General features: G+C 37.8%; 3 protein-coding genes across 4 annotated transcripts; 2 read left to right on the forward strand and 1 right to left on the reverse strand.

The window, feature by feature from the left end:
- Positions 1-7,679: 7,679 nt before the first annotated feature.
- Positions 7,680-11,594, forward strand: LOC116206236 (protein CHUP1, chloroplastic). The gene is made up of 6 exons (XM_031539050.1): positions 7,680-9,182; positions 9,568-9,699; positions 9,802-9,983; positions 10,066-10,177; positions 11,058-11,192; positions 11,303-11,594. Exons 1-6 carry the CDS (start codon positions 7,938-7,940, stop codon positions 11,432-11,434), a joined length of 1,938 nt encoding a protein of 645 aa, XP_031394910.1. The 5' UTR covers positions 7,680-7,937; the 3' UTR covers positions 11,435-11,594.
- Positions 11,595-15,193: 3,599 nt separating this feature from the next.
- On the forward strand, positions 15,194-17,273 carry LOC116204771. Of its 2 annotated transcripts, XM_031537052.1 has the most exons (5): positions 15,194-15,515; positions 15,701-15,777; positions 16,116-16,227; positions 16,346-16,517; positions 17,137-17,273. In XM_031537052.1, the coding sequence occupies exons 1-4, from the start codon at positions 15,250-15,252 to the stop codon at positions 16,473-16,475; spliced, it is 585 nt and encodes a 194-aa protein (XP_031392912.1). In that variant the 5' UTR covers positions 15,194-15,249; the 3' UTR covers positions 16,476-16,517; positions 17,137-17,273. The 2 variants fall into 2 exon arrangements, with proteins under 2 accessions (XP_031392912.1, XP_031392911.1); XM_031537051.1 differs by lacking the exon at positions 17,137-17,273 and having other exon boundaries at positions 15,195-15,515; positions 16,346-16,740.
- LOC116204770 (protein trichome birefringence-like 38) lies at positions 16,903-23,145 on the reverse strand. Its single transcript, XM_031537050.1, has 5 exons — positions 22,726-23,145; positions 21,927-22,098; positions 17,989-18,164; positions 17,652-17,810; positions 16,903-17,416 (listed from the first exon to the last, which is right to left on the reverse strand). Exons 1-5 carry the CDS (start codon positions 23,055-23,057, stop codon positions 17,125-17,127), a joined length of 1,131 nt encoding a protein of 376 aa, XP_031392910.1. The 5' UTR covers positions 23,058-23,145; the 3' UTR covers positions 16,903-17,124.
- Between the last annotated feature and the right edge of the window lie 2,988 nt (positions 23,146-26,133).

The following is a 26,133-nucleotide window of genomic DNA, read 5'->3' on the forward strand; positions in this document are numbered from 1 at the left end:
GGGACATGCGTAGTGTTGAGACCTTGAAAACCGGGTCATGATCACGAGCAACCCACGTGCAAGTTGTTGATGAAAAATTTTTGGTCCACAAGCCACGAACCAATCTTGAACACCTGCACAATCAGAGATCGAGGTTGGTATCCCCATTCCCTTTCTGACGCTCCAGTCAGTTTGAGTTTTATGTATGAGAGAAAGAGTGTAGAATGTTGATCAAAACCTTAAACATAGATTACATTACCACCTTCGGAGAGATACTCGATATATTATCTGGATCCATATATCGATATGGTAGGAAATATGTCTCATGATCACTTAACTGTTAAGCAATCGGATCATAAAGGAAGAATGGACTATGCATGGTGAACCAGGGCCCGCGTCGCGTGCCATTGTACTGGGCTTTGCACAGCGTCACTGGGCTCCCTGACCATCATCGGGCCTTATGGGTCTTACCCCATTCGGGCCCAAAATCCAGTCCTCAACACTTGATCCCCGTCTAGATGGCCTTTTCCAATTTGATGTTAAAACGATCGTAATACAAATTGCAAAATTGCAAAATTCCCTATAATAAAATATATATTTAAAATTTTGTAGTCAAATTAAACAGGAATCAATGACAAGGGAGTGTTGTGTAATGAAACACATCCTCGCTTGATAACCACAAGATTTTGGATTTGATTCTCATTGTAGAACTATTTGTCTCCCTTTATTAATTAAATTTTTTATTTTCTTGTACTATCCTCATAGACTTTCCTTAATTCAAAAAATAAATAAATAATAAGAGTCGACTTGATTGATCCGAGAGATGCAACTGCTTTAAGTAGTGGGCCAAAATTATCTTAAGACCGATACGAACAACCACCATACAAGTTATAGAAATGCCTAATCAAATATGTACATGTATGGCCATAATGCTTCTGAGTTTGGCGTGCTATATTCAGCATTAATAATTTGAATGAATTGTCTCTGGCAACTTTCTGCAATATATGTATTTGAAGCAAATCGTCCCTTCAAACCAAGGGAATAGGGTTCCACCATTTATAGGACCACTTCATCATGCAAAGCTGATGTGGTCATTTATATGCATTTATATATATATTATGTAGATCTTCTTTTGTGCGACGCAAGAAAATATTATTTTTTTATAATTATAAGAGAGGTTCATAAATTTAATATAAAAAAAATTAAATTTTAAAGAAAATGATACAAGTAGTCTCACTGACGAAAATCAAAGGTGAAGTCTTTTTTATTCGTATGTGAGGGGTGTGTAATACGCACCATGCCATCTTTGTCTATGCATAGTGTAATATTTTACATCAATATATTCCCATGCAACCGCAAACCCATAGTCTATGTAACATTCCTTTCATGCTCTCTCGAACTTATCCAACGCCATTCTCATTTATTGGCATCATCTTCTTCTTCACCTCCTCCACACTCCCCACAGAAATAAAGGCTCTATCCATTGTTATCGGCACCCCCTCCACATGACAATTCTTACAGCTAGCTAGCTATCTCTGGTGTTAGATCTACTCTCTATAGTTACACCTCTTTCTTCTTTATTAAGATCAGTAAATTCAAAAAAGAAAAAACAAAAGAAGATTTTTAGTTTTTTCGGTGAATAAATGCTTTCGGTGAATAAATGTAACTAAATAAAAGACTAGTATTTATGTAATAATTGAAATTACAAGGTGAACACAAATGGTGAGTTTGATCTGATCCAAGAGATTCTATATGCAATTTTATAATTAGATTTTTCCGTAACCCTTAGTTTCCTCTTTCCCGATTTGTCAATCCAAAAAAAAGAAAAGAAAAAAAACCTATGTAATACTATTTATATGAGAATTTCTTGGTGTATCTAAACTAAATTTACTTTAAAGCTTACCCATTTTCTTGGAGAAATTCTGCGGGATCTTACTATGGCACCGCCACTGGAAGCAACAATTAATTTCTAAAGACGACGGATTAATGGCGTTAGTTATGTGAATAGTTTGCCATAATTGTTGTTAATTGCAGTAACTTTATTAATCTTTTTAATATATTGTCTTTTTTGGATATGTAACTTTTCTCAACATATTATTATGAAATAGGATATTTTTTCGATAATTCACTACTAAATACCGCGTGTTTAGCGAGGGAGAAAAATCCCTCACTAAACCTTATTAGTAGGCGATTAGCAAGGGATTTGGCCCTCGCTAATACCCATTTATTTTAGTAGTGATTAAAATTTATTTTTAGAATATATATATATATATGTATATCGCATACAGGTACTACTCGTAAGTGAAGCATATTGTTTGTCTTCAATTATTTGTGGCGTGGATTCACAACCGATCTACCTCGTGCGCCGTTTTTATTCAGTCCTCTTATATATATTTTTTGGATAATTTTAAAATTGTATGAGACATTACTCTCGTTATTTCATGATATCGAACATTAAAGATTATGTCTCATTTTAATAGGTACGTTTTTTTATTACTCGAATTTGTGTTCTTCTTTTTATAAGAGCAGAAACTATTACCACTCAACTAACAATTTGTGATATTCAATCTTTTTATTTTGTTACTGGTAATAACTCGATAAAAAAGAAATGATCCCAAAATTATAAAAAAGACAAAGCAAAAGGAAAAAAGGGAAGAAGAAGAAGAAGAAAAAAGGAAAGGAAAGATCTCCCTCTCTTTGTTATATGCTTGTGTATGTCTTTTAAAACCCTTTTCCTCCTGCAGGTTCTCTTTTTGCTCCTCTTTAATTTGAATGCAATGCCCAAACTGTGTCTTCTTGAGGCCTATTTATGAGAAAGGCTGTGGAAAAGGGCAAAACACGGTTTAATACCAAATGCCTCGGTGAACGGCCAGTAGTTCAAAAACCAGATCATGCAATTCCTCATAGAAAGTGACATTCAATCCCCATATAACTCCAACTCTATAAATCATATTGCCCCTACTAAAAGCTTGGGGACATAAACGAGAATACTCTAACTTCATGGTCCCTCTCACTTTTTGTAGTTGTTGGAAAGTGAATCTCAGGGAGATTAACCTAGTGAAAAAGAAGAGCTCAAATATCCACTTGATCACATATCCAAATCTCCTTGAGGCCACATGCCAGGTTTAACTGCCAATTTAGGTGGTGTTTGGTAATGTAGTCGAGTTTAACTTCACTACACTCCAAATATTTATATATATTTAACTCGGGTTGTAATAATGGTTACAAAAGTATGTGTGGGAATTTATTATTAAATTGAGGGATAAGATAAAAATATAATGATTGTGTTCTTGAATTGTGGGGAAAGTAATTAATAGTTTAGAGAATTTAATATAAAAATTAATTGTAATGGTAGTTAAGAAAATCGTATGAGAGAATTTATTATTATACTAGAATAAAAAGACAAAAAAATAATGATTGTGTTGTTGAATTGAAAAAAAAAAGAGTAAAGTGAAGTTAAATGAAGTAAATTATACTTCATACTCGTTCCGTGTATCACAGGAGGTGTATGGGATCCAAAAGATTAATTGGGCGAAATATAAACACTCGGGTCATATAAATAAAAAAGTATTTGTTGGAATGTGCTCAATAGCTATTTTACTCTCTCCTTGCCCTACAAAGTTGCATTTAAATAATGTATTGCATTCTTATGGGATCCATCGAGGTAATTTTTGCATAAGTACCTTCCACGTACTTTTGACGGGCTTTAGCTAGTAAGAAAGATTTCTCAAAATTTAGCTTCTACATCATTATGATATCGATGCTTTACTCTCTTTCTCAAGGAATGTCGATTTTTTCGTGTACCCATCACCATTATATCTTGCAAGATACAATGGAATGCATGTTAGCATGTGTTTGAAAACTACTAATAAATTTATTTCATTTTTTAGGCGGATAGCATGACTCAGTGTAAATGTAGAAAAATCTGCAAACTGGAGAATATGTCATACGAATTTCTCAACGGTTCTGCAAAAGGGAGATCATGGATACATTTGTAAAATCAAGTGATTCTAGTAGCATAGTCGGATAAGAAACAAGATTTCAAAACCTTGAAATATCTTTAAGAAAGGCTCAAAAAAAAAAAAGGAACTGCATAATAGGTAGCTGGAGTTTTGGGTTTATCTCACCCTTCTTGGCCAGTAGATTGGCACAAGCGTTAGCTTCCCAGTAGACGTGATTGGGCTTGATCTCTCGGAAGCTGTTATACAGTGTTCTACAATCATTAATAATCAATATGAATAACCTATTATGACAGTCATTTTCGTACAGCCACTGTAGTATAAGATGGCATCAAAGTCCCACATGAATTCTCTTACGGGTGTGCACAGATACCGAGTATACTCAGAACCGGTAAGAATGTACCCATTAGGGTAGGGTTCGGGTATCTCGTATTGAAAATATGATAGGGCCCGAGTATTAAAGTAAGGAACCGATGAAAATCGGTTTCGGTTCCGATTCTTGCATATAGGGTATCAAGAACCGAAACCCGTATCCGGAACCGAATTCATTAATTTTAAAATAATAAATAAATTCTGAAACCTAACAGTAACACCTAATCCCTTGCCCTCGCTGTTGCCTTAGCAAATTCTACCTTGAAGGAGGAAGAAAGCCCAAAGCCTAATTGCAAGAGTTGGAGAGACGACTCTGACATTCAACTTTGTCGCCGTTATTCCTTAGTCCTCTTCACTCCACTCCCTCATCTCATCTCATCTCGCAGCAGTTCACCATTCCTCTCCACTCATTGTTGTGACCGACTGTCGTCGATCTACTTGAGTTGCTCCTAGCCTGCTTCAGTTCGGGTAAGTAGAGGTACTCTGCATCTCATACACAAGAGGGAGAGGGAAGTTTGGTGGTGAACGATGTCGTATCTTTTGCTGCACCTGCACTCGTGACAAGCTGTGGATCAGGCGACCCTGGCTGAGGAGGAGCGCCTCGTTGTCATCCAATTCGACCATGATTGTGACGAAACCTGTATGTAGGTATTGCAAAATTTGAGCTTGAAATTGATATCGAGTTCGAATTGAATTGTGATTGATGCCCTGCGCCATCTCTTCCTCTCCGAGTTGGGGTTTTTTGTCTTCTGTTGTTCTCTTCGATGCTTCTGATCATCGATATTAGGATTATTGGCTGCTGAAATCTCTACTTTTGAGATGGTCTTGGAACGATTTCTTTGCTTGGCGTTGGTTGAAATTGTTAGAATATGGTCAATCACTTTCACTTTTATTCAATTTTCCTCTGTTTCTCAAGCGTTTAGATGCCTTGGATTCCCACCCACCATTTCTATTGTGCAAAGCAGCCTCTTTGATTAATTAATAATCAAGAGCCCTTCTAGGTGTTCAGCTGTCTCTTATGTAATATTGAAATTGAGTGATCTTGAAATCTGTTGTCCGGGGCATAGGATTGGTCTGCAAATGCCATGGAATTCTACAGCATACTTCATGTTTGTTTTTCAGATTCTTTGCGCAGTCAACTCTTAGAGAAATCGCTAGTACAACTGATGACAAATAATTTTGAGAGAGACCATAATCATTGATGAGTTTACAATACATCTGTCTGTATATTTCATTTTAGCCACTAGAGTTGTGTTCCGTTCTAGATTGAGTAAATATTGAAATTAGGCTATCGATATTATTATTATTGGCGATAGTTTCATTATATGGATGGAATATTGCCCTAGTCCATCTATCCAGTGAGTTAACTCATTTTTCCTTCTACCAAGTCTTCAATGCTTCTATCTTCTCTTTTCATCAATCAGAAACTCAAACTCTAGTTTTTTCAACTTGTTTTTTCTTCTCTCTTCTCACCACAGCCGCCAGGCATATCTGATTATGAATGTGACATTTTCGATTTTATTTAGGGAGACAAAAAAAATTATAAGTTCCAACAGGGTATCCGGAACCTGTGGTATAATATAGATTCTGATTCCATGACTTAACATAGTAGGGTTTGATTACAAAATCTTAAAACTTGTCCTTTACATGGTAAAGTCCGAGTATCGTGAAAAAAACATGATACTTGGAACCGAACACCTCTAAATTCTCTCAATACCCATCTCTAAAGCAATGGTACATAAGTCCTTGTCTTAACCCACATGGTTTGGCTACCACCTCGTTACAATGCCTAAATTCATCGAGAATCCTGCACAATGTTTACCTCTCTTGTAAAAGAACTTTTCGAGTTTATCTAATCTCTAGTTATTGAGGTCTTAATCATTACTCGTCAAAAAAGTTCCCTTAATTATTATTGAGAATGTTCGCTCCAAACTTTTTGTGAAACCTTGAATTATTTATGGTGCTAAAGCCAAGAATGGAATTCACCGGACAAAGATTTGAATCACAAAGCAAAAGTCGACCGTTGGAGGCAGAATCTAGTCTTCCATGATTTCTACATTAAAGAACTCAAACAACAAATATCCACGCGCCCGCACCTGAAGTTCTGCCACGCGCTGTTTGACCGGGTCTGGTCCCTAGTCAACCCGCTAACCCCCTCACTTTGCTGCCTTCAATTGCAATTTCCAAAATTAACCGGTTTCCAACACATGACCGAAATTCAGCAAATATTTTCTAAAATATGTTACTGTATATCTCTAATAATCAATATAAAAAACACAAGTTCGAATCCTGGGAAACGCATTTATTGAGAGGGAGAATAACCTTTAATCATCGATCTCCCGACTAGATTCATCAGATTTCATTGGACTCTGAATACCAAGGTACACACCGAAAAAAAAAAATATATATATATATATATATATAAATTCTTTTAATAGCAATAGTATAGTTTGCAATATATACAACGTTGTTTTTTAATAAAAAAAATTCAACATCATATTATTAATTTGGTTACCAAATTTAAAGGTCACCCCAAGAGGACCCCCCCCCCCCCCCCCCCCCCCTCTAGTTACTCATGCACAACGGTCAGTGGCACGTGTAATCAAACTTAAAGCAACCAATGTCAGTTATAATACTTAATTCGACACCTCCTTCCCTTAAACAGTGTTCCGAATTTATGTCTTATGAACCCAAAATATCTATGGTTAACCCAACAAAGATAATCTAAGATTGGACGGTTTTACTTTTTAATTGGCCGAACTGATTTGAACATGAATTAATGAGGTCCATTTGCTTTATTGATATCAAGTATTGCAAATCGACAAAAGAAAAATTCCAAACAATTATTTTTACGTGCACCGCGAACTAAAACTTAACATCAACGACAAAATCTTAAATAATCGTTACTTATAATGACGACGTGGAAAAAAAAGAATTCATAAATTTTTTACATAAAATAAATTTATGTTCAGTACTCATTTTTTTATAAGATCAGGTTTTATTTTATTTATTTACAATTTTATTGGTACTTTTTTGTGTAATAAAAGACACCACTCCTCTAAAGTAAAGAGAGGAAAAATAAGCATGTGTAGTAGATAAATAAAACTATCCGTACTCTTTTTATCTCTCATTTATTATTTCAATGTACTTAAATACATGGATCTCCCTTCTAAATCAAAAAAAAAAACATGTACGGTAACGTTGGATTCATCGTTCAAACAGAAAAACAGAAAAATTAAATGAAAATGAGAAAAAGAAAAGGAAAAATATGGGATCCAAAAAGAGCAGAAGACCGTTCCTCGTTTCTCGTGCCCCACAAGAAAATATTTACTGAATATTTACTTTCCCTCTCAACGCACACTCTCTCTCTCTCTCTCTCTCTCTCTCCCTTTCTCTCTCTAAACTTACTATCTTCAACTTCGAACACTCACACAGACAACGACATCTTTGTCACAGCCCCCACTCTCTCTCTAACAGCTCCAACCATGCACATTGAGAGCTTCATCACCTCATCAACTCCCTAGAAAGAGAAACTGATTGTGCATTCCATCGACGGCATTCAGTTGGTTTTGATTCTAGAGAGGGAGAGAGAGAGAGAGAGAGCTGAGGAAGTGGAACTGAACTATTATGGTGGGCGGCAAGGTCCGGATGGCCATGGGCCTTCAGAAGTCCCCCAAGCACGACACCCCTCCCAAGCCCCCCCTCCCTTCTCCGGCCTCCGCCAAGACCCCTTCCTCCAAGGCCGCCCCCTTCTCCCGCTACTTCCCCCGCTCATCCGCCCAGGTCCAGCCCCGGCCCCCCGACATCGCCGAACTCCTCCGCCTCGTCGAGCAGCTCCGCGACCGCGAGTCCCGCCTCAGGACCGAGCTCCTCGAGCACAAGCTCGTGAAGGAGACCGCCGCCATTGTCCCTCTCCTCGAGAGCGAGATCACCGGCAAGAACGCCGAGATCGCCGCCTCAGCCAGGAGGGTCGAGGACTTGGAGGCCGAGAACCGCCGGCTGAGGGAGGAGCTTTCCGCTGTCCGGAGCAAGCTCGAGGAGGAGAGGAGGGAGAGCGAGGGTAGAGTCATGGCGATGGAAGTGAAGATTGCTCAGCTCAAGGAGACGGCGTCTTCCTTGGATCGTAGCGACGAGCTCTCCTCCTCTCAGAGGTTCCAGGGACTGATGGATGTTTCCGCGAGGTCGAACCTCGTGAAGAGCTTGAAGAAGTCCGGGGTCAGGTGTTACAGCGACGGCACCGCCAGCCAGGAGAGCTCTAGCAGGCTCGAGCGCACGGATTCGAAGAGAGAGGAAGCGGCGGCGGCAACAACAGAGGTCGAGAGGCCGAGGCACTCCCGGTGCAACTCGGAGGAGATAGCCGAGTCGACTCTGTCAAACGCTGTGAGATCTCGCGTCCCGAGAGTCCCTAACCCTCCCCCGAAGCGGTCCGCCTCGTCATCGCCGTCGACGAGTAGCGTCGGGTCCCCAGAGCTTGTTCACTTTCCGCTACCGGAGCCAGTAGCGATAAATGCCGCGCCATCTGTAGCGCCTCCGCCTCCTCCTCCGCCACCGCCTCTTCCTTCACAGCTGAGGAAAGCTCCACCGCCACCACCTCCTCCTCCGCAGATGAACACCAAAGCACCCCCTCCTCCACCGCAAACCGCGACGAAAGCGCCTTGTCCTCCGCCGCCACCGCCGCCTCCAATGTCTGTGAAGTCGGTTCAGGCGAAGGTGAGGAGAGTGCCGGAGGTGGTGGAGTTCTACCACTCGCTGATGCGGAGGGACTCCCGGCGGGACTCCGGCACAGGGGTACCCGCGGACGGGGCCCCGGCGACGGCCAACGCGAGGGACATGATCGGCGAGATCGAGAACCGGTCGACTCACTTGCTCGCGGTAAGTGCCGGTTTTTTCCGGTTCAGTACCTTTTCGGACATCACCTGTAATTACGTTAATGCCACTAGGGGCACGTACAAGCAGACCAGCAGCGGTAGGGGGGAAGTGTCAGTGAAAAACTGACAAACAAGCGCTGCTTTAATGGTCCGATCCCTCTCTCTGCCTTGCCTTGGCCTTTTCTTGTTTGCCTTGACAAATAAGACAGCATCAGGATTCGCACCCCTGCCCATGGCAATTATGACATCTTACCACCAATAATTTTCAGATCCCAAACAATGTTCTCATGTCTGGAATGGGAGTCCGAAAATGTAGTAATCAGTTTGTTTACTAATGTGTGCGAGTGTCCTTGGATTCGATTAACGGAGTCGAAATGCGGCGTTTGCAGATCAAAACGGATGTTGAAATGCAGGGGGACTTCATCCGGTTCCTGATCAAGGAGGTCGAGGAAGCTGCATTTACAGACATCGAGGACGTGGTCCCTTTCGTCAAGTGGCTCGATGATGAGCTGTCTTACTTGGTAAATTTTTCCGCATTAACTGCAAATTTACCAAAACCGAGTGCCTCTATTTCGAGGAATGTGGTAATTGATCTGTTTTTGTATTGATGCGGATCTGATTAGGTTGACGAAAGGGCAGTGTTGAAGCACTTTGAGTGGCCGGAGCAGAAGGCCGATGTCCTCCGTGAGGCTGCATTCGGGTATTGTGACCTAAAGAAGCTCGAATCGGAGGCCTCATCTTTCAGGGACGACCCGAGACAGCCCAGCGGACCTGCATTCAAGAAAATGCAAGCATTGCTTGAAAAGTGAGCTAGACTTCCCTTCTTATTGATTCTACTCAACTTTTCAAATATTGTCTCTCGTCTCATTATGACCCGCTTGTGACAGGCTAGAGCACAGGGTTTACAATCTCTCGAGAATGAGAGAATCTGCAGCAAACCGGTATAAAGTGTTCCATATTCCTATGGGCTGGATGCTAGACAATGGCATCGTCACTCAGGTAACAGTCTCACGGTTCGGTCACAATATTAATCAGCTCGATTTAGGAGTTATGGCTGATTTTATCCCTTGGAATGGAGAGGGATTGATTGCATAAATGTCTTGTTGTTGCTGTTCACTCATTTCTTATCGGACTCTACAGTTGTATGGATAATGCCACACTGCTCGTACTAAGGTCGTCTCAGGTGGTCCCCCGTCTGTGACTCTGAGTCATAGTTGAGACCGCAAAGAGACAGGAGATCTCTGCAGGAAAAAAAAAAAAAAAGAACACACTAAAATTATTTACTTAATTACAGATAAAACAAGTTGGATTTGTATTGTGCTTCAACATGATCTAAGTTGGGGTTATATTATAAGGCCTTTGCTCCCCCCTGTGCACGCCTGCATTGGCACATGTGAATCCCCAGATTCCTAAACAATGCATCTTCTTTTCTTGTCATCTTCCTCTTGTATTCGGGATTAACGGGTAGACTGAGAAAATATGGCATAGATCACTTGTTTATTCAGAAACTCTGGTGATATCCTTAATTCCTGATAAGAACCAGACTTTCTCACGACAAGTCCAATTCTATCTACTCCATGTACGCTGAGATAGAGCCCGATGGTGAACAACTGGGAAGTACATGTTGTTTTATCACTTTTGTGGTCCATGGAAGGACCCGAAGTTCCCAAAAATGTGGTGGAAGTGCTCTAATTCGTGCTAGTTGGCACGGGGTGCTGTCATTGGTAATTCATTTGATGAAAATTAGTTGGCAACATGCATCTCAGATCCAGTACTGTTAAACAAAGTTAAATCTGCCATTCACGCTATCTTTCTACACTGCTGTCAAAACAAACTGCATCAGTCTCTACTTTGGATCTGAAAGCACTATTTATTGCAGATAAAGCTTGCATCTGTGAAGTTAGCCATGAAGTACATGAAGAGAGTATCTGCAGAACTCGAAACCGTCGATGGTGGGCCCGAAGAAGAAGAGCTCATCGTACAGGGCGTTCGATTTGCATTCCGGGTACATCAGGTAAACAAAGCTTCCATCTATTGCCTGACTTCAAGAAATTGCAAATCTTCTCGTTCACGACTGTTCACACATAAATATAAATAAATATGGCTGTGTGTCGTTCTCCGTAGTTTGCCGGGGGATTCGATGCGGAGACAATGAAGGCATTCCAGGAGCTGAGAGACAAGGTGAGGTCGTGCCATATCCAGTGCCAAAACCAGCAGCAACAGCAGAAACTCGTGTGCAGGTCAACTCCGTGTTAAACTTCTGTAGCAAACTCAGCTTCAGAGAAAAATTGCCTCCATGGAAGGTCCGGTTTTTGTTGTAATTATAGAATGATTCTGTTAATATTTCGGCAAGGGCAAGTCTGCATCGTGATTGAACCAGTAGTTACTATATATATGATTCATTTTTTACCAGCAATTATTGTCCGTCATTCAGTTCGTTCACTGCCGATGGGAAAAATCCCGAGAATTTTGCGAAGAATGGATCTCGACAGGAGCATATATGCTTTTCTGTCCAGCTATGTCAACTTAATGCAGGACTCAAGAGTAGTTGGTAAAACAGAGTTGGAGGCAGGCCAAATGGAGTTGGAGATAAATGGAACCGCGTGAGCATAATATGCAGGAAGAATGTACTATGATACCATTTATAGGAATGTCGTACTTGGTCCTACCCCCACATGGAACCAGTTATAGTTCTTGCACAACTCTCTGGTGAAATGGTAGCTAGTAGATCGGTTAATTAATTAGCTCTTCGGTAAAAACCACGTAATGCATGTTCGACTAAAATTTGGCTTGTACCGAACTACAATAAGATTGAATTCTCGGTTGCGTAGCTCCACAGATGCATAAAAATTAGGTATGCTCATGAACGGGAAAATGAACAGTTAAATCATGGGAGCAATTTATATAGACAAAAATGATGATCTGTTACCACAAAATGGATTAGGAATTGGTACTTTTGTCGATAGGAAGAATTGGTTTTAATTGGTTTTAGAGTTGAGTTGAGTTGAGTTAAGTTTTAATATTAATTGGTTTGTAATGAATGTGTTGTTGAATAATGAGAAAAAGTGTGAAAAATTAAGGAATAGTTGAAAAAAAAAGTAATTATTGTGTTATTGAATTGTGAAAAAAGTAATAAATAGTTGAGAGAAAGTAATGATTGTGTTGTTGAATTGTGGAAAAAGTAATAAATAGTTGAAATAATTTAGTATTAAAAATTGAATTAAATGGTTAAAAAATTAAAGAAAAAGGGAGAAAGTGATAATTGTATTGTTGAATTGAAGATAAATGGAGTAGAGTTAAAAAAGTATTGTAAAACCAAACGGGCTATATTCTCCAAACCTGTAAATTTTATTTTTGTTTTTTCACTATTTAATAAATAAACCAATTTATCCCTTTCTATAATGAGATTATTTAAATCTTAGGAGTATTTGCTTCTAAGCGTATTTATTAATCAGTCTCACTTGAAATTAAAAGATTAGTATAAGTTAGTTTTATAAATATTCAATCCTTGAATCATTTGAACATTTAAATATGATTTGTATGGCACCATACATGACGGTCCTAAATTGCTGGATGGAGTTTGCATTACTTAGTAAGGGGCATATCAATATATTGCAATGATGGGAAGTAGCTGCCCTAGCTACCGGTAAATTTTTTTTCCCAATTCTTGCTTCTTAAGTAAACAAAAATAATTCAAGTGGGATGGCTTAATTTAGTGCAGGTTCATCTAATCTACTGGTGGAAAGTAACTCTAGCATCCTAACAACTAGTAGAATTTTTCATATCTCCTACTTCCCACATAAATAAAAAAGAAAAAATTCAAATAAATCGGTGTGTTTTTTATTATAATTATGTGGTACTGTTACTGTATTTCGTTTTAACATAATGAAATTATAACAGTTTTCCACACTATTTTGTATCATATTCTAGGCTATTCCCCATACTTAAGAAAATAATAGAGAAATCGACAACCTAAATGGACAGTTGACCATAGGCACTGCTGACCATTAGATTAAATTGACATGTCCCCTGATAAAGCAAAGTAAACTTCCCACTTAATTGAATTTCTTTTTTTATTTACATGAGAAGTCAGAATTAGGAAAATTCTACCGATAGCTAGATATTAGAGTTACTTTCCGCAGTTGGATTAGATTGACATGCCGCTAGTAAGCAAAGCAGGCTCCAACCAGCAATTGAGGACTGTCAACTATGGTTCAGTGTTATAGAATAGAAGTTTTCGGAACTAGATAGTTCATAATCTTACATGGAGTACTTGTTGAAATCCTACTCTATATGTACTTATAATTGCATTGCTAAATAGATCTCAATAAAAAAATTGCATGGCTAAATGTTACAACCCAAATCCAGAGTATAACTAGCCGTATTCAGGAATGTCATTATCGCAAGATACAAAATCCGTTTAAAATTTCAAATAATTCGAGTATTGAATATCGAAAAAACCAACTTAAATTGGGTCCTTTTTTTTTTATTTCAAGTAAAACTAATTAATAAATACATTTAGAAGGAAATACACCTAGAAATTTAAAAATCACATCATAGATATGGATCAATATCTGTGAAATAATTAAAGGAGTAAAAAGTTTAGGATTTTATAAAATATAATATTGGTAGATCTAAAAATAAATTAAAATTCTGTGATTTTACGGAAACAAAAAAAAATGACATTCTAGATTCCGTTTGCCACGTCAATACTGTTAAACGACCATGTTAGCAAATTTAATGAAGCAATTGACGTTTTGGTAGACGTGAGAACGGAACAAAAATTTGTACATATCAAAATAAAATTAAAGAAAAAAGGTAGATGTGGGAACTTAAGGAAAGTATTTGTATTTTCAGGCCATTAAACCCAATCTGTTTCATTCCTTTCTATACTATTCCGGCGTTCTAATATAACCTTATTTCTATTCTCATCAATGGAATTTCCGGTCCATTTTAACTCCCATTTCCTTATTGTCTATTCGGCTCGTGGCAAGTAATTCATTGTATTAGGCATACGGGCCTCCTTTGTAATGAAAAAAAAATCAAAAATTAAATTATTACCTCAGAACCCTTCAATCAATGGAACTTGACAATTTATCACCTAAGCTTTACCTTTAGCAATTCATGTCCTGAATACTTTCATAAGAAAGCAATATCTCACTACTCCGAAGATTTGAATATTGGTCATATGTAACTGATCTTAAAACCTGAAATGTTAAAATGAGAATAAATCATATTCTTACCTATAACTGTAATGGGAACTAAAACGATTCATGGAAAACTAGATGTAAAACTTTTGAGACTGCATTCAATTGTTTTAACTGAAAAACAATTAAAATCATTTAGATCTTTCCCTTTTTTTTCAAACAAGTCTCATTCAGTGCTTGATGTTGTGCAATAGCCAAAAAAGCATGGGCTCAAGGAGGCATTCTAACCTCAAGGAATTTCAAGGGGAGAGGCTCGACCTGTCCCGCGTAAGGCCGTAAATTAAGAGTTTACGAACGCATCATGATTTTATAACATGCTTTCTACTTTTAGTCTTCAAAGTGTACAGATAATCTTATGGAGGAGTTGGAAATTGTCTGCAAGAGTCCGATTCTTAAAAGGTAATCGACAAACCTCTCGGAACAGAGAGACTCATGATTCTATTCTCGTCCATTTATTTTGCCTTCTCTCATCCATTCCCCTGTGGTAACCGAGAAAATGAAAAAAGTCTAGGGAATAATTTATACTGAATCCCATTGTTTGAGGGTTTGAAAAAAGAGAAATATGAGGACCAGAGATTGAAAATAATGGACCCAGTACCAACGTGGATCGGATCAAGCGGTTGTTCCGCTCAAGTAAGATCTCGGTTCGAGTCCTTGTTAATGCATAAAATTCACGCTCTGAGAGTTTCATCCGTAGTGGACCGACCCAGCTCGATTAAATTAATTGGGGTCCAGTTGGGCTTTCGAATATCGGGTTCAGGCCGAAAAAAATAATGGATCCGGTGCGGGTCATTGGTTCCGGGCTGAGCTTGATCTGTGCGTCGCCGTCGGCTTCAGCGGACGTTGGTCGTTAGGGGGAAGGAAATGGCAGCGTCCTCCTCCTCGTTGCTTTACTCTTCGTTGCTTTACTCTTCATTGCCCAACCGTCGCGTCGATTTCTTCTCCACAGCGCTCTCCCCATTCCTCTCCTCCAAGGTCCGATCTTCTCCGCCTTCTCTTCCTCGAATTTCCCGCCCCATCAAAGCCACTCGATCGACCATGGAACCCGGCCAAGCCGCCGAGGCTCGCCCGAGCCAGCCCGCGATGAAGCTCTTGTTCGTGGAGATGGGCGTGGGCTATGACCAGCACGGGTTGGTAGTTCCTCTCCGATTCTTAATCAGCTCATCTTGCAGTTTCCACTAGTCGAATTTTCAATCTGCAGTGTCCAATTTCACCGTTCTCTTCCTGTTCTTAATGCTCGAATCCCTGTATTTTCCATCTGTGAGTACTAATCATTCGGGATTGCCGGCCATTTCTGCTGCCTGTTATTCCACAGGCAAGATATTACGGCGGCGGCAATGAGGGCTTGTAGGGACGCCATCTCTTCTAATTCGATCCCTGCGTTCCGGAAAGGTACTCTTTTCTGAAACAGTTTATCGCCTTCTTCGTCTTTTTGTTTTTGTTTTTTTTTTCGAGGAGATAATCAAGTGATGCGAAATTCTCGAAGTAGTTATTCTGAAACTTTTAACAGTTTAATGTGCTTAGTATCTGCTAAAGGAGCATACATCACATTGTTTAAATTCTTCCTCGTGCTGCTGAAGGGTGAAGTCGAAAGATTTGTGTTTGAATGGTTACCTCGATATTGTGTCACAAAAAAATGGATTAAGTTCTCTTATCATGATGATCGATATGACGGTTGTGTTGCCTTAAAGGTTCTTGATTTGATAATCGGGAATAAAAAATGGTTGCAGGCTCGATACCTGGAGTCACATCCGGGCAGATGAAGCTGCAGATAAAGCTCGGTGTCCCTCACTCTCTCCAACAGTTCCTTGATGTAGGGCGAGTCAAATCCATTTTCCCATAGTGAGTATCTAAGGGGAATTTGTGTTCAAATTGGTTTAGAATTAGAAGTTGAGATGAATCGGAGAACCATTTGAGTTTATTGGTTTGACAAAGATTTCTCCCCTGAAAACAATTGCAGTGGAGAGATTATCAGTGTTGAAGTTGTGGACGGAGGAATGATCTGCTCAAGTGGGGTACTCGTCGAAGAAATGGGAGACAAGAACGAGGACTGTTATATTGTGAATGCTGCAGTTTATGTTGGCTACTAATGCTCAGTTTCCTCTGTTACCTTCTCAGAGCCTTTTCCTGAGGTTAGTTTCCAGTTTCCACCATCTAGTCCCATGTTTTGTCTCGTGGAATCTTTTGATACCCAACAACTCAAGGACCACTTTTCGAACTTTCATTTGCCGCGTTACACCAACAGTATGAAAGAATCTTTGTATGCAAGCTATCGAGGATAACTTTATGTATGACTTTTGTAGAAAGACAATGCTTGCTCTATTTCAGTCAAATTATGTTTCTGGTTTCTGGCGATGGAATTATTGCTGAATGCATGTTGAATACATGCGACTTCTGATGTTGGATTCCTAATCGCAGAATACAATGCCTCTGAGCTTTGGGCAACTAGATTCGAAAATATAAATTATGCCCATTGATGATAGGAAAGAGAGATTAATCAGTTTGCATTAGATAAAATTGTCAACTTGATCTTGCTAAATTTGCATTCAACTTCATATCATTTCAGACCAGTTATACTCATTGATAGAATTTACACTTTTGATCTTTCTTTTCACTTTATTGTCATCCATCATGGGGAAGGTCATTTCATGGGTAAATTTTGAACCTTACAGTATTTTCATGTTTGCCAAACAAATTATAATCCTACTAGAGATAAACCTTCGGTCTTGATGATCTTTTTCACATCACTAGAGCTGCGTATAGGAGCTGGTTCCAGGTATCGGGGAGTCCAGGGAGGCACCAGTGACTGCAGTCGTTGCCAGAGTGGTCCCCGCTATAAGCGGAGGGGTGAGCATCCTTTCTGAGCTGCGAAAGCATTGTTATGTCCAGAAGATACACCGGGGTCTTCATTCTGCTCAGTACTTTGCTCACGACTGAGGTTGCCGGTGGCAGGCCCGCTGGGTAACTGGATCCGGACAGCGGCTCCTGTTCCCCCATACAACTCTTCTTCGGCCGGTTCCAGTCCTTGCCCCTGTTTTTGCAAAATCTCAGCAACTTCTACGGAATGTTAAGTTAAAAAAAAAAAAATTGTGCGAGAAATCGATTCCGCCTCTATCTCAATTGAGGCCAACTTTTCTCCAGGCTGACTACTAAAATTCTTAATTACTGTTAACTCTACGCATTAATTGAAAAAGGAAAATTAACAATAATTAAAATAAATTGAATCTGGATTTTAAATGAAATGCTTAAGATATTTAATGGCTTACATGTAATGGGTGGGAGAGATTCCTTGGAAGAGGACTTTGGTCTTTGATGGGTCGACGTTGAGGTCGACCCAGTTGGCCCAAGTGGTGAGCCCCTTCGAGAATGCATCCAAACGGTCCATATCTTTGTACAAAGTATTCCCAATTTCCATATAATCCCACCTGCAATTATATGTATGCTCTTAAAAATAATTCTAAATCTCACACAGGGTCATGTTATGTCATAACACGTAGATATTAGTGAGAAATAATTAAAAATGATAATGACTAAATAACCGAAAAATTACAAGCAGGGAGAAGGGAGAAATGCTAGTGAACAAGAGATGGAATTAAATCTTACGGTTGGGATTTCCCGGTGTGGGTCCACCAGTGCCACGAGTTGAAGATGAGCACGTCCATTCCTCTCCATGCCTTGCCGGCCTCGATCGAGTCCAGCTTCAAGACTCGACCCTCCTTCTGTCGGACTATATCCACCAGATACGGCGTGCGGTACAGATAAATCGTTACTCCGTAATCCTGTGAAATAATTCACCTAGAATCATATATCTAAACTAAAATTGTTACGAATTTACTATACAGTTTTTAAAGAGAATTAGCAAAAGTCTTCATTCTCCAATCCTTGTCTAACAACAGGAAAAGCAAGTCCTCATGTCTAAATTGAATCTATGAAAGGGGATCCACCATTATTTTTCACGTGAGTCCACACTAGCGTCGGAGGATGGGACAACCTAGGGACTGTACGAAAGCATTCACGTGAAGAGTAAAATGAAATTATGACATCAAATTATGGACAAATTATTTTATTAGGTGCTAGCTGGACAATAATGTTGCTTGCAATTCGATTCTTAGCTAATAATGCCACCTATTTTTCTCCTTAAATTTGGTTATTTTAGATTGACTAACCACCTTTAGTGTACTGGGAATCGACCCAAAACCAAAGTATTCTCGTCGATAAGAGAAATTTTTTTGGAATCCTACATATTCATGTAAGGTAAGAAACTATCAATTATATTGCAATAAGCATGTAAATGATTGTTAATCACGTGAGCGTTCCTTAGAAATATTCCTACCTATCCCAATATTATCGATATGACAGGTCTATGAACCTTCTTAATATTGTAATCGAAAAAATATTAACTATGATGAGGCAAAGCGACACGAGGCATGGGGCTAAACCACGCTTAGTTTGTGTCCCCATTAATTACTACCATAATGGTAATCATATAATCAATGATGTCAAGTTTAATATGAGAATTGCTTGAATATTTGCAAATGTAAATATAATTACCTTAACGGGGACTGTGACTTGGGAACCATAGGGAGAATATGCAAAAGGGTAAGATGCTAAGAACAGAACAAAAGGGCACAGGACAAGGCCAATGGAGGTTTGGCAGGTTCATCGTCACCCAGCCTGTCAGGGGTGGGGCCTCTTGCCATATTTCAATTAAAGCCATAAATAATAAAATATGGTAGCGGGATCAGGGAAATTTCTGCTAAGGACTCCCCAATACGTTACGTTTAATTTTACATTTAAGTAGAGTTAAATTTTAATTTTAATTGGATTGTAATGATTGTATTGTTAAATTATGAGAAAAATTATGAAATGATAATAAATAGTTGAGAGAATTTAGTATTAAAAATTGAATTGAATGGATAAAAAAATTGAAGAAAAATAAAAAAATAATAATTGTGTTGTTGACTTTTATTGTATAGTGAATAAAGTTAAAGTTAGAGTTAAAATTTTAAAAACGGACCCTAAAACCAAACGGGTTGATGTCAATAGAAAATGGCTATATTTCCTTGTAGAGAGGATCAGATTGATGACTGAATGAATTGAATTAGCTTCAATTATTAATAAATTGAGAATATTTGTGATCTTAGTGAAAAAAGTTTGTGTATATAGGTTTATCTCTTGTGCAAAGTCTAAAGATCGGATTTCTAACAAACTTATATATTGAAATTAGGACCTAGGACCAAGTTTTGTTTCCCTTTCTTTCTTTTTGGTATGTTTAGAGTTGGAGAAAAACAAGGAACCCCACGTTGCCCTTGAAGAGAAGATCCTTGCCAATTCCGAGTTTAACCTTTTGAGTTAGATATAAATTCAATAAATTATAATTTATGTAAAGATTTATTTTGCATGATAGGATTAACACCTCGTTCGACTCTAGTGACGAGGAAGAAATCCCCCATGACTAGTGAAGGTAAGTGCGGGAAAAGAAGTACGATTTGTGATCAGTTGTTCCCGCTAGCACGAGTATATAAAAGGAAAAACATCCTTTGTAGTCAAATAAGTCCTTGATGCAGAGAAGGAAGACCCTACACTCCAATCTTCGTTGTTGAGGGCAGGTGACAGTGCGTGCCAGACTTGTGCGCAAAATAAGCTTAAATTTCACTATCTATTAGTTTAAGATTTTAGATTGGACTGCTTAACCCAACGACTTATATGTCTTTTTAGAAAAAAATTCGATCACAAAAGAGACCATAAAACTAATATCATGAACATAAATCTTAATAGCTAATGAAATGGACTGGTGATCCTATCATGAAACACTCTAAAAGTAAATATGCAATTCATATCAAAGAGGATGTAGCATAGTGACGCATATATTATATGATAATCAAGAATTCTTAAATTCAATACTTAAGTGGCACTATCAAAATCTTTATTAAATATTTAGAATTTCAAATTTATTATACTAAATTTAAGAGTTTATTTTATAACTGAAAAAAAATGTAATTTCTTGATTAAGATGCAGGTCCGCGACAGCCTTTACATTAGAAAATTTAACATGCTAAACCTAATGGCTAATGGCCAAATGCCAAGAGACAACGGAAGAAACAGCCACGTTGGGTTTAGCTGTTTCAATGTCTGCCAATGTGTTCCCTTTGCTGGATTAGACCTTAAAGCTGATTCTTGTAAATTCTAGGGGCAATAATTTACTCACTATTTCTCATTTCTTGTTTGCAGTGGGGCCCCCCAACTTTTCTTTTTCAGGGAAAGAGCCCTTCTCCACCTTTCCCAACCACTTCATAAGATTATATCCAATAGATTAAGAGAAGGTGGAGTGGACAAGGAAAAGCACATAGTTGCATGATTTGAAAGCATCTTATAAAACTGCTAGATGAACTAGTTCAATTTCAGCCAACCCATGACCTCATAGCTTCATAATCTTGCAAAAGAACAAATCTCTAAGATGATGATGAGTAAATATATGTAAATACAAGAAATGGATCTTAGTACGGTGACACAAGTCCCTCAAAATTAAACGATTTAAGGTTCGATTCTTAGCAATGAAATTTATGTATCTATTTATTTAGCTTTTACTTTTTATCTTTATACTTGATTCGTAGATTTCTCTTATCACCGGAAAAGAATATATGAATTAGAGAGAATTCACGAAATCAAAGCTAATTCAAGCTCATTTGGAAGAAGAGAGATAGCTTTGATGTATTGACATCAATCTCAATATAATACTAAGAGATTTCGAATTTAATGCGTCAATATTCTGATTTCCCTTTATTTTTTTTTTCTATGTTCAATTAGATTTAAGATTCTCCGTTTTAATAAAAATGAGTAAACCTGATTTTTAAACTTTTAATGGAAATATGAGGTTAGTGCATCAGAATTAACCACTGAGGGACATTGCGTGCACAGACAATCAAGATTAGAACCCAAATTAAAGGTTCTATACTATATCCATAAAGTTGACAAGCGGTCGTATAAAATTCAAGACTTTTTTAAAAATCGACATAACATAGATACCATTTTGGCGCATTTTCTCTCCTCGATCAATATCGAATAATAGCTACTGTATATCTGGGGTGATCAAATCAAAACCTGACTCTCTTTTCTAGAAGAAGTCAGAAAAAGGAAAAAGGGTGGAGGAGGAGGCAAAAGTGATATCTAATATCATCTCTATCTCAAAAGAGGGCATGGAGGTCAGCTTTCCGTGAAGGAAAGGGCAAAAAGAAGGGTTGAAATCGGAAATTTGGTGAGAAAAGAGACAAACAAGGAAGAGGAAATAATATAACGGACAATATAAGGGAGTAATATGAATTGATTCGAGCAATTCACCTCTTATTCTTTTAAATTACGTTTTGATTTTGAATTTTACGAATGAAAAGAAAATTTCGTTGAGAAAATTTTATTTCTCAGTGGATTGATCCGACTTAAACTGAACTCATTGGGTATTATTGAATTTTTAAATATTATAATACCCATCGAAAAAAATAATAAAAGGGGCAAAAGACTAAAAAAGAAGAGGGAAGGGAGCAAACCTGGAAAGTAACAGCGGAAAGGGATTCTTTCCTGAGGAAGCTGGTCTTGGAATTGGGCACCGACGAATGGATCATGCAAGACAACGATTCCCACATGTTGAGGCTCAGTGAATCCCCCACAAACATTATCTTCTTCCCCCTCCACCTCCTCAATAAATCACCTCCATCAAACCTGTATTAAATCATCATCATAATATTGGTCATCATTCACTAAATTTATCTTTAGACATCCACGCGTTAGTTGGCCTATCACCCGATCCTATACGTGTTTGTCGTTCGTTAACAGTAATGATTCAAATTATTGAATTTATAAGAAAATGATTGAGAAAATTGGATGAAACATGATGGAGATAACAGGAATTTTTCTTATTTTCCGACCTTCGCTTTCTTAAAAATAGCCCAAAAAAATAGCCGAAAAAAGCATGCGAAAGTGATATTTGTCTGCGAAAAATGCAGTTGAAACGAGAAGTCTTTTTTTTAAAATAAAAATAAAATCACGGCTAGTTTATAGGCTTAAACTAATCTCGTATAAGAGTCGGTTTGATCTTGATCACAAGATGTTTCCGATAAATTTTTAATCCGTACATTATATATAAAGTCCATCCACTAAAAGTTTAATTTGTTATTAAATCACGTCTTTGTGATATGAAAAACTCATTTTCAATACTCGAGAACTGAAGAAGCGGCGTACATATTCAATAGAGAACAGAAGAAACCCCCTACATGTTTAGAGAACTCAATGGATAAATCCTCGACCGTTAAGAGAAGACTGTGCATACATACGGCTAAGAATATATACCTGGGGATGTTACAAGAGTCGGGCTTCCATGCGTATCTCATGTACTGCTTATCGGGCCGGCCGTATTTCTGGCAGTCGAACTCGGGATCTATGAAGGGGCAGCTCGACGAGTCGTACAGGGGATAAGTCAGGTCTAACACCCAACTCCCCTGGAACAGGTTGCACCCGCCGCTTAGTACCTGGTTCCGACCTCGCGTGCTCGTCAAATTATACCAATAGTTCGGCTCGCCGCTGCCACTGGCTCCATCAAGGAAGAGGAAGAAGAACGAGAGCTGAAGGACAAGCAATAATGTGGCGCAGCCTATTAAAGACTTGTGACCAGCAGCAGACATTTTGGGGGGGAACCGTAATTATTTGGCTGTAAGGATGAGTAGTGAGAGTGGGAGGAGGCTTGAGGCTTGAGGCTTGAGGCTTGAGGCTTCTGTTTCTGTTTATTTATAGTTGCGGTTGTCTTCAAGATTGTTCATGAGGTTCGTTAGCGTCCTCCCATCGAGAAAGACGATAGGTATCGACTCGAGAATGTCTTTCGTATGTCGCTGTATTGTTAATGTTTCATTTCTCGTATTCTCGAGTTAAAAAAAATTATCTTATTTGTACGTTGTAATTTAATATGGGAGTAATTTGTCATTGGATTTTATGGAATATATGTACCGTGAACGTCTAGGCACTCGTGAACCATGGGGGCATAGAATAAAAATAATTTATTTTTTTGGTGAAAATAATAAAATAATTTTCGTAAATAAAAATAATGGTGACTCCTGGTGGTGGGCATTTTCTCTTCACATGCTCTATGAAGGACAGTCGCGGTGTTCTTTTACGAAGGATGTGAGTTGGAAATCTTAATTATGTGTCAAAGGATGGTTTTCTTCAATAAATTTGCTGTCGTTGTTGCTCATTAGATATTCAGAATTTTATAAGAAGATATTACTATATTATATTTTTCTAAGTTTGGTCTTTTCCGTATATTTCTACTGATAAATTAGTCACAAAAATATAGTCAAGCACGGGACGAGAAATTTCAAAAGAGTATTAAACATCTTATTTCGTTATCGCAATTAATTGCACGATGTGTCTGTGTAAACTAGATTGCCAAGATACCATGGACCAATCTTAGGATGATTAGAGTTGTCCTCAGTATTATTCTCATTTCTGAAATAATTCGTTTATCGAAATATTGCTCGGAGTATTTACAAAGTCACGTAATAGCATAAAGGCACCCATAAATGAACAAAATAAAAATAAAAATAAAAAATAAAAAAAAAACATCATTCAAGCAATAAATAAATAAATAAATTATTTCAAGCAAAAAAATAAAGAAATAATTACATAAGAATCTAGAGATTCACGTTTGCTTCATTCCTCGGAAATTAGAATATCTTTTTTAAAAACAAAAGAAGACCGAGGAAGATTTTTCGGGGGCATGAAGTTTGTGTGTTCTTTTCCATGTCGTGTTTTATTGGAAAAATCGAGAAATTCGATGCGTGTCGGAGGCCGGAAAAAAGCTACTTTGTCACGGGCATAATTAAACGTGGGGTAATCCATTGACAAAGACCAATCCCATGTCTTATTATTTTCTTTAATTTTAAAGAATTATTTTGTAATATTAACTTCATTTTCTATATAACCTGATATAATGCATGTATTTTTAAGTTTATTTTATTTTTCTGAAGTTAATGCATATCTCTTATTAGAGAAGTGACGTTCATGGAATATAATATTGTCAAGCATTTACTAGATGTATATACAAGGCAATGCAAGCTACGGTTCTCTGTCTTGGTAATTACTTAAACAAATTTTATTTGGCTACTAATTAATAGATTATCAGAGATCGGCCAGTAATTAACAGAATAAAGGAGTAAAAAAGGTGAACATAAATATGATATATTTGGTCCATGAATCAATTATGTAATGATTACATTTTGACCAGATACATTCCCCTTGGTTGCCCGTTTGGGTCTTTATAAGGTAGCCATAATATTTTCCATGTAATTAACATAGTTAATAAAAGTTTAGATTATACGTAAATTCACAGCACGCACGAATTTTAATTTTTCTTTTGATAAGAAAGATGATCTTATTTCATATTGGCGAAATTGAAACTACAATACAGTGGCTACGATCGATAAGGTATCCTATTTCCAACAGAAGAACCACCACCTCACACCGATCAGGACCACCGATTATCAGCAAACCACTCTCCAATGCTAGACTGAAAACACCCAACGAAAACTAACACATCATACACCCAATGCACGGATCTCAATTTACTCATAAAAGCCGAATATATACTTAAAAGACTTTGGCAAATCAATTTATATATTATATAAAAGACGAAGTGCGAAATGCGACTGCTCCATTAGGGAACTTGCAACTCTTGGTAAAATGCCGTTACTTGCTCGAATCAATCTTTGCGATAATCCTCAGCTCCACGTTGAATTGACATTTCAATTGTAGTTCAATGAATTTTACCATATTTTGTTTGTGTCATATTAGACATATTTTAATTATTCATCTATATTAATTGTACGTAATAATATATATAATTTTTTGGAAAATTAAAAAACATCTCTATATTTTGAAAGAATTTCTCGGCATAAGTGACCATTTTTCAAGTTCAACATCCAAATAACCTATAAGTACAAAACCGAGTTCATCTTTTTATTCATGCTAATTTTTCTCTACACTCGAAGAGGATTCGGATGTTCATGTAGTTCATACCTTCTGGGAAGACAACTCTTTCGCTGATTGGCTTGCTCGGATGTTATTAGCCCTCTCCTGGGGTCTCCATATTTTTCATTTATCTCCGGAGGGTATTAACACTCTTCTTTATGGTGATATTTCCTAGGTCTCCTCACCCCATTCTTGTGTAATTTAATTTCTTTGGGCTTCAGCCCCCATTCCACTAAAAAAAATCTCTCATTTTTTGTTGCACCAATGCCTACAATATATTTTTCTATAATAAGGATAGCGGGTTTCACTTGACTAATCCTCCCAACACACAATTGTAAACCCATAGGACAAGTCCTTTAGCCACACTGGATCTCTATGCTTTGACTTTTGCATATAATTATATGGCTAGAGTACATATTTGTTCATGATATTTAGTTATTTCATGCTTTGTAATATTTAGGCGTACTATAAATTTATTTGTACATCATATATGTTAATTATTTAATTTTTGTCATATAAAAGTAAAAAAAAAATTACTGCAGTGGGAGAGTGTCAAATTAGTGATCTATTATTTGCTTTTTCACTTAAATATTTTAACGAAATAGATTATCTCTTCTTCATATTTCTTGTTACTAAAGTTATTCATATTTTTCGTATAAAAACTAAATGTCATAATACACTTATAGGTTAAAATATCAAGAAGTTTGAGAAATTGAATGGAGCTTGACTTTCATCTTC

The sequence above is a fragment of the Punica granatum genome, chromosome 4, assembly GCF_007655135.1.
Source record: "Punica granatum isolate Tunisia-2019 chromosome 4, ASM765513v2, whole genome shotgun sequence".
NCBI lineage: Eukaryota > Viridiplantae > Streptophyta > Magnoliopsida > Myrtales > Lythraceae > Punica > Punica granatum.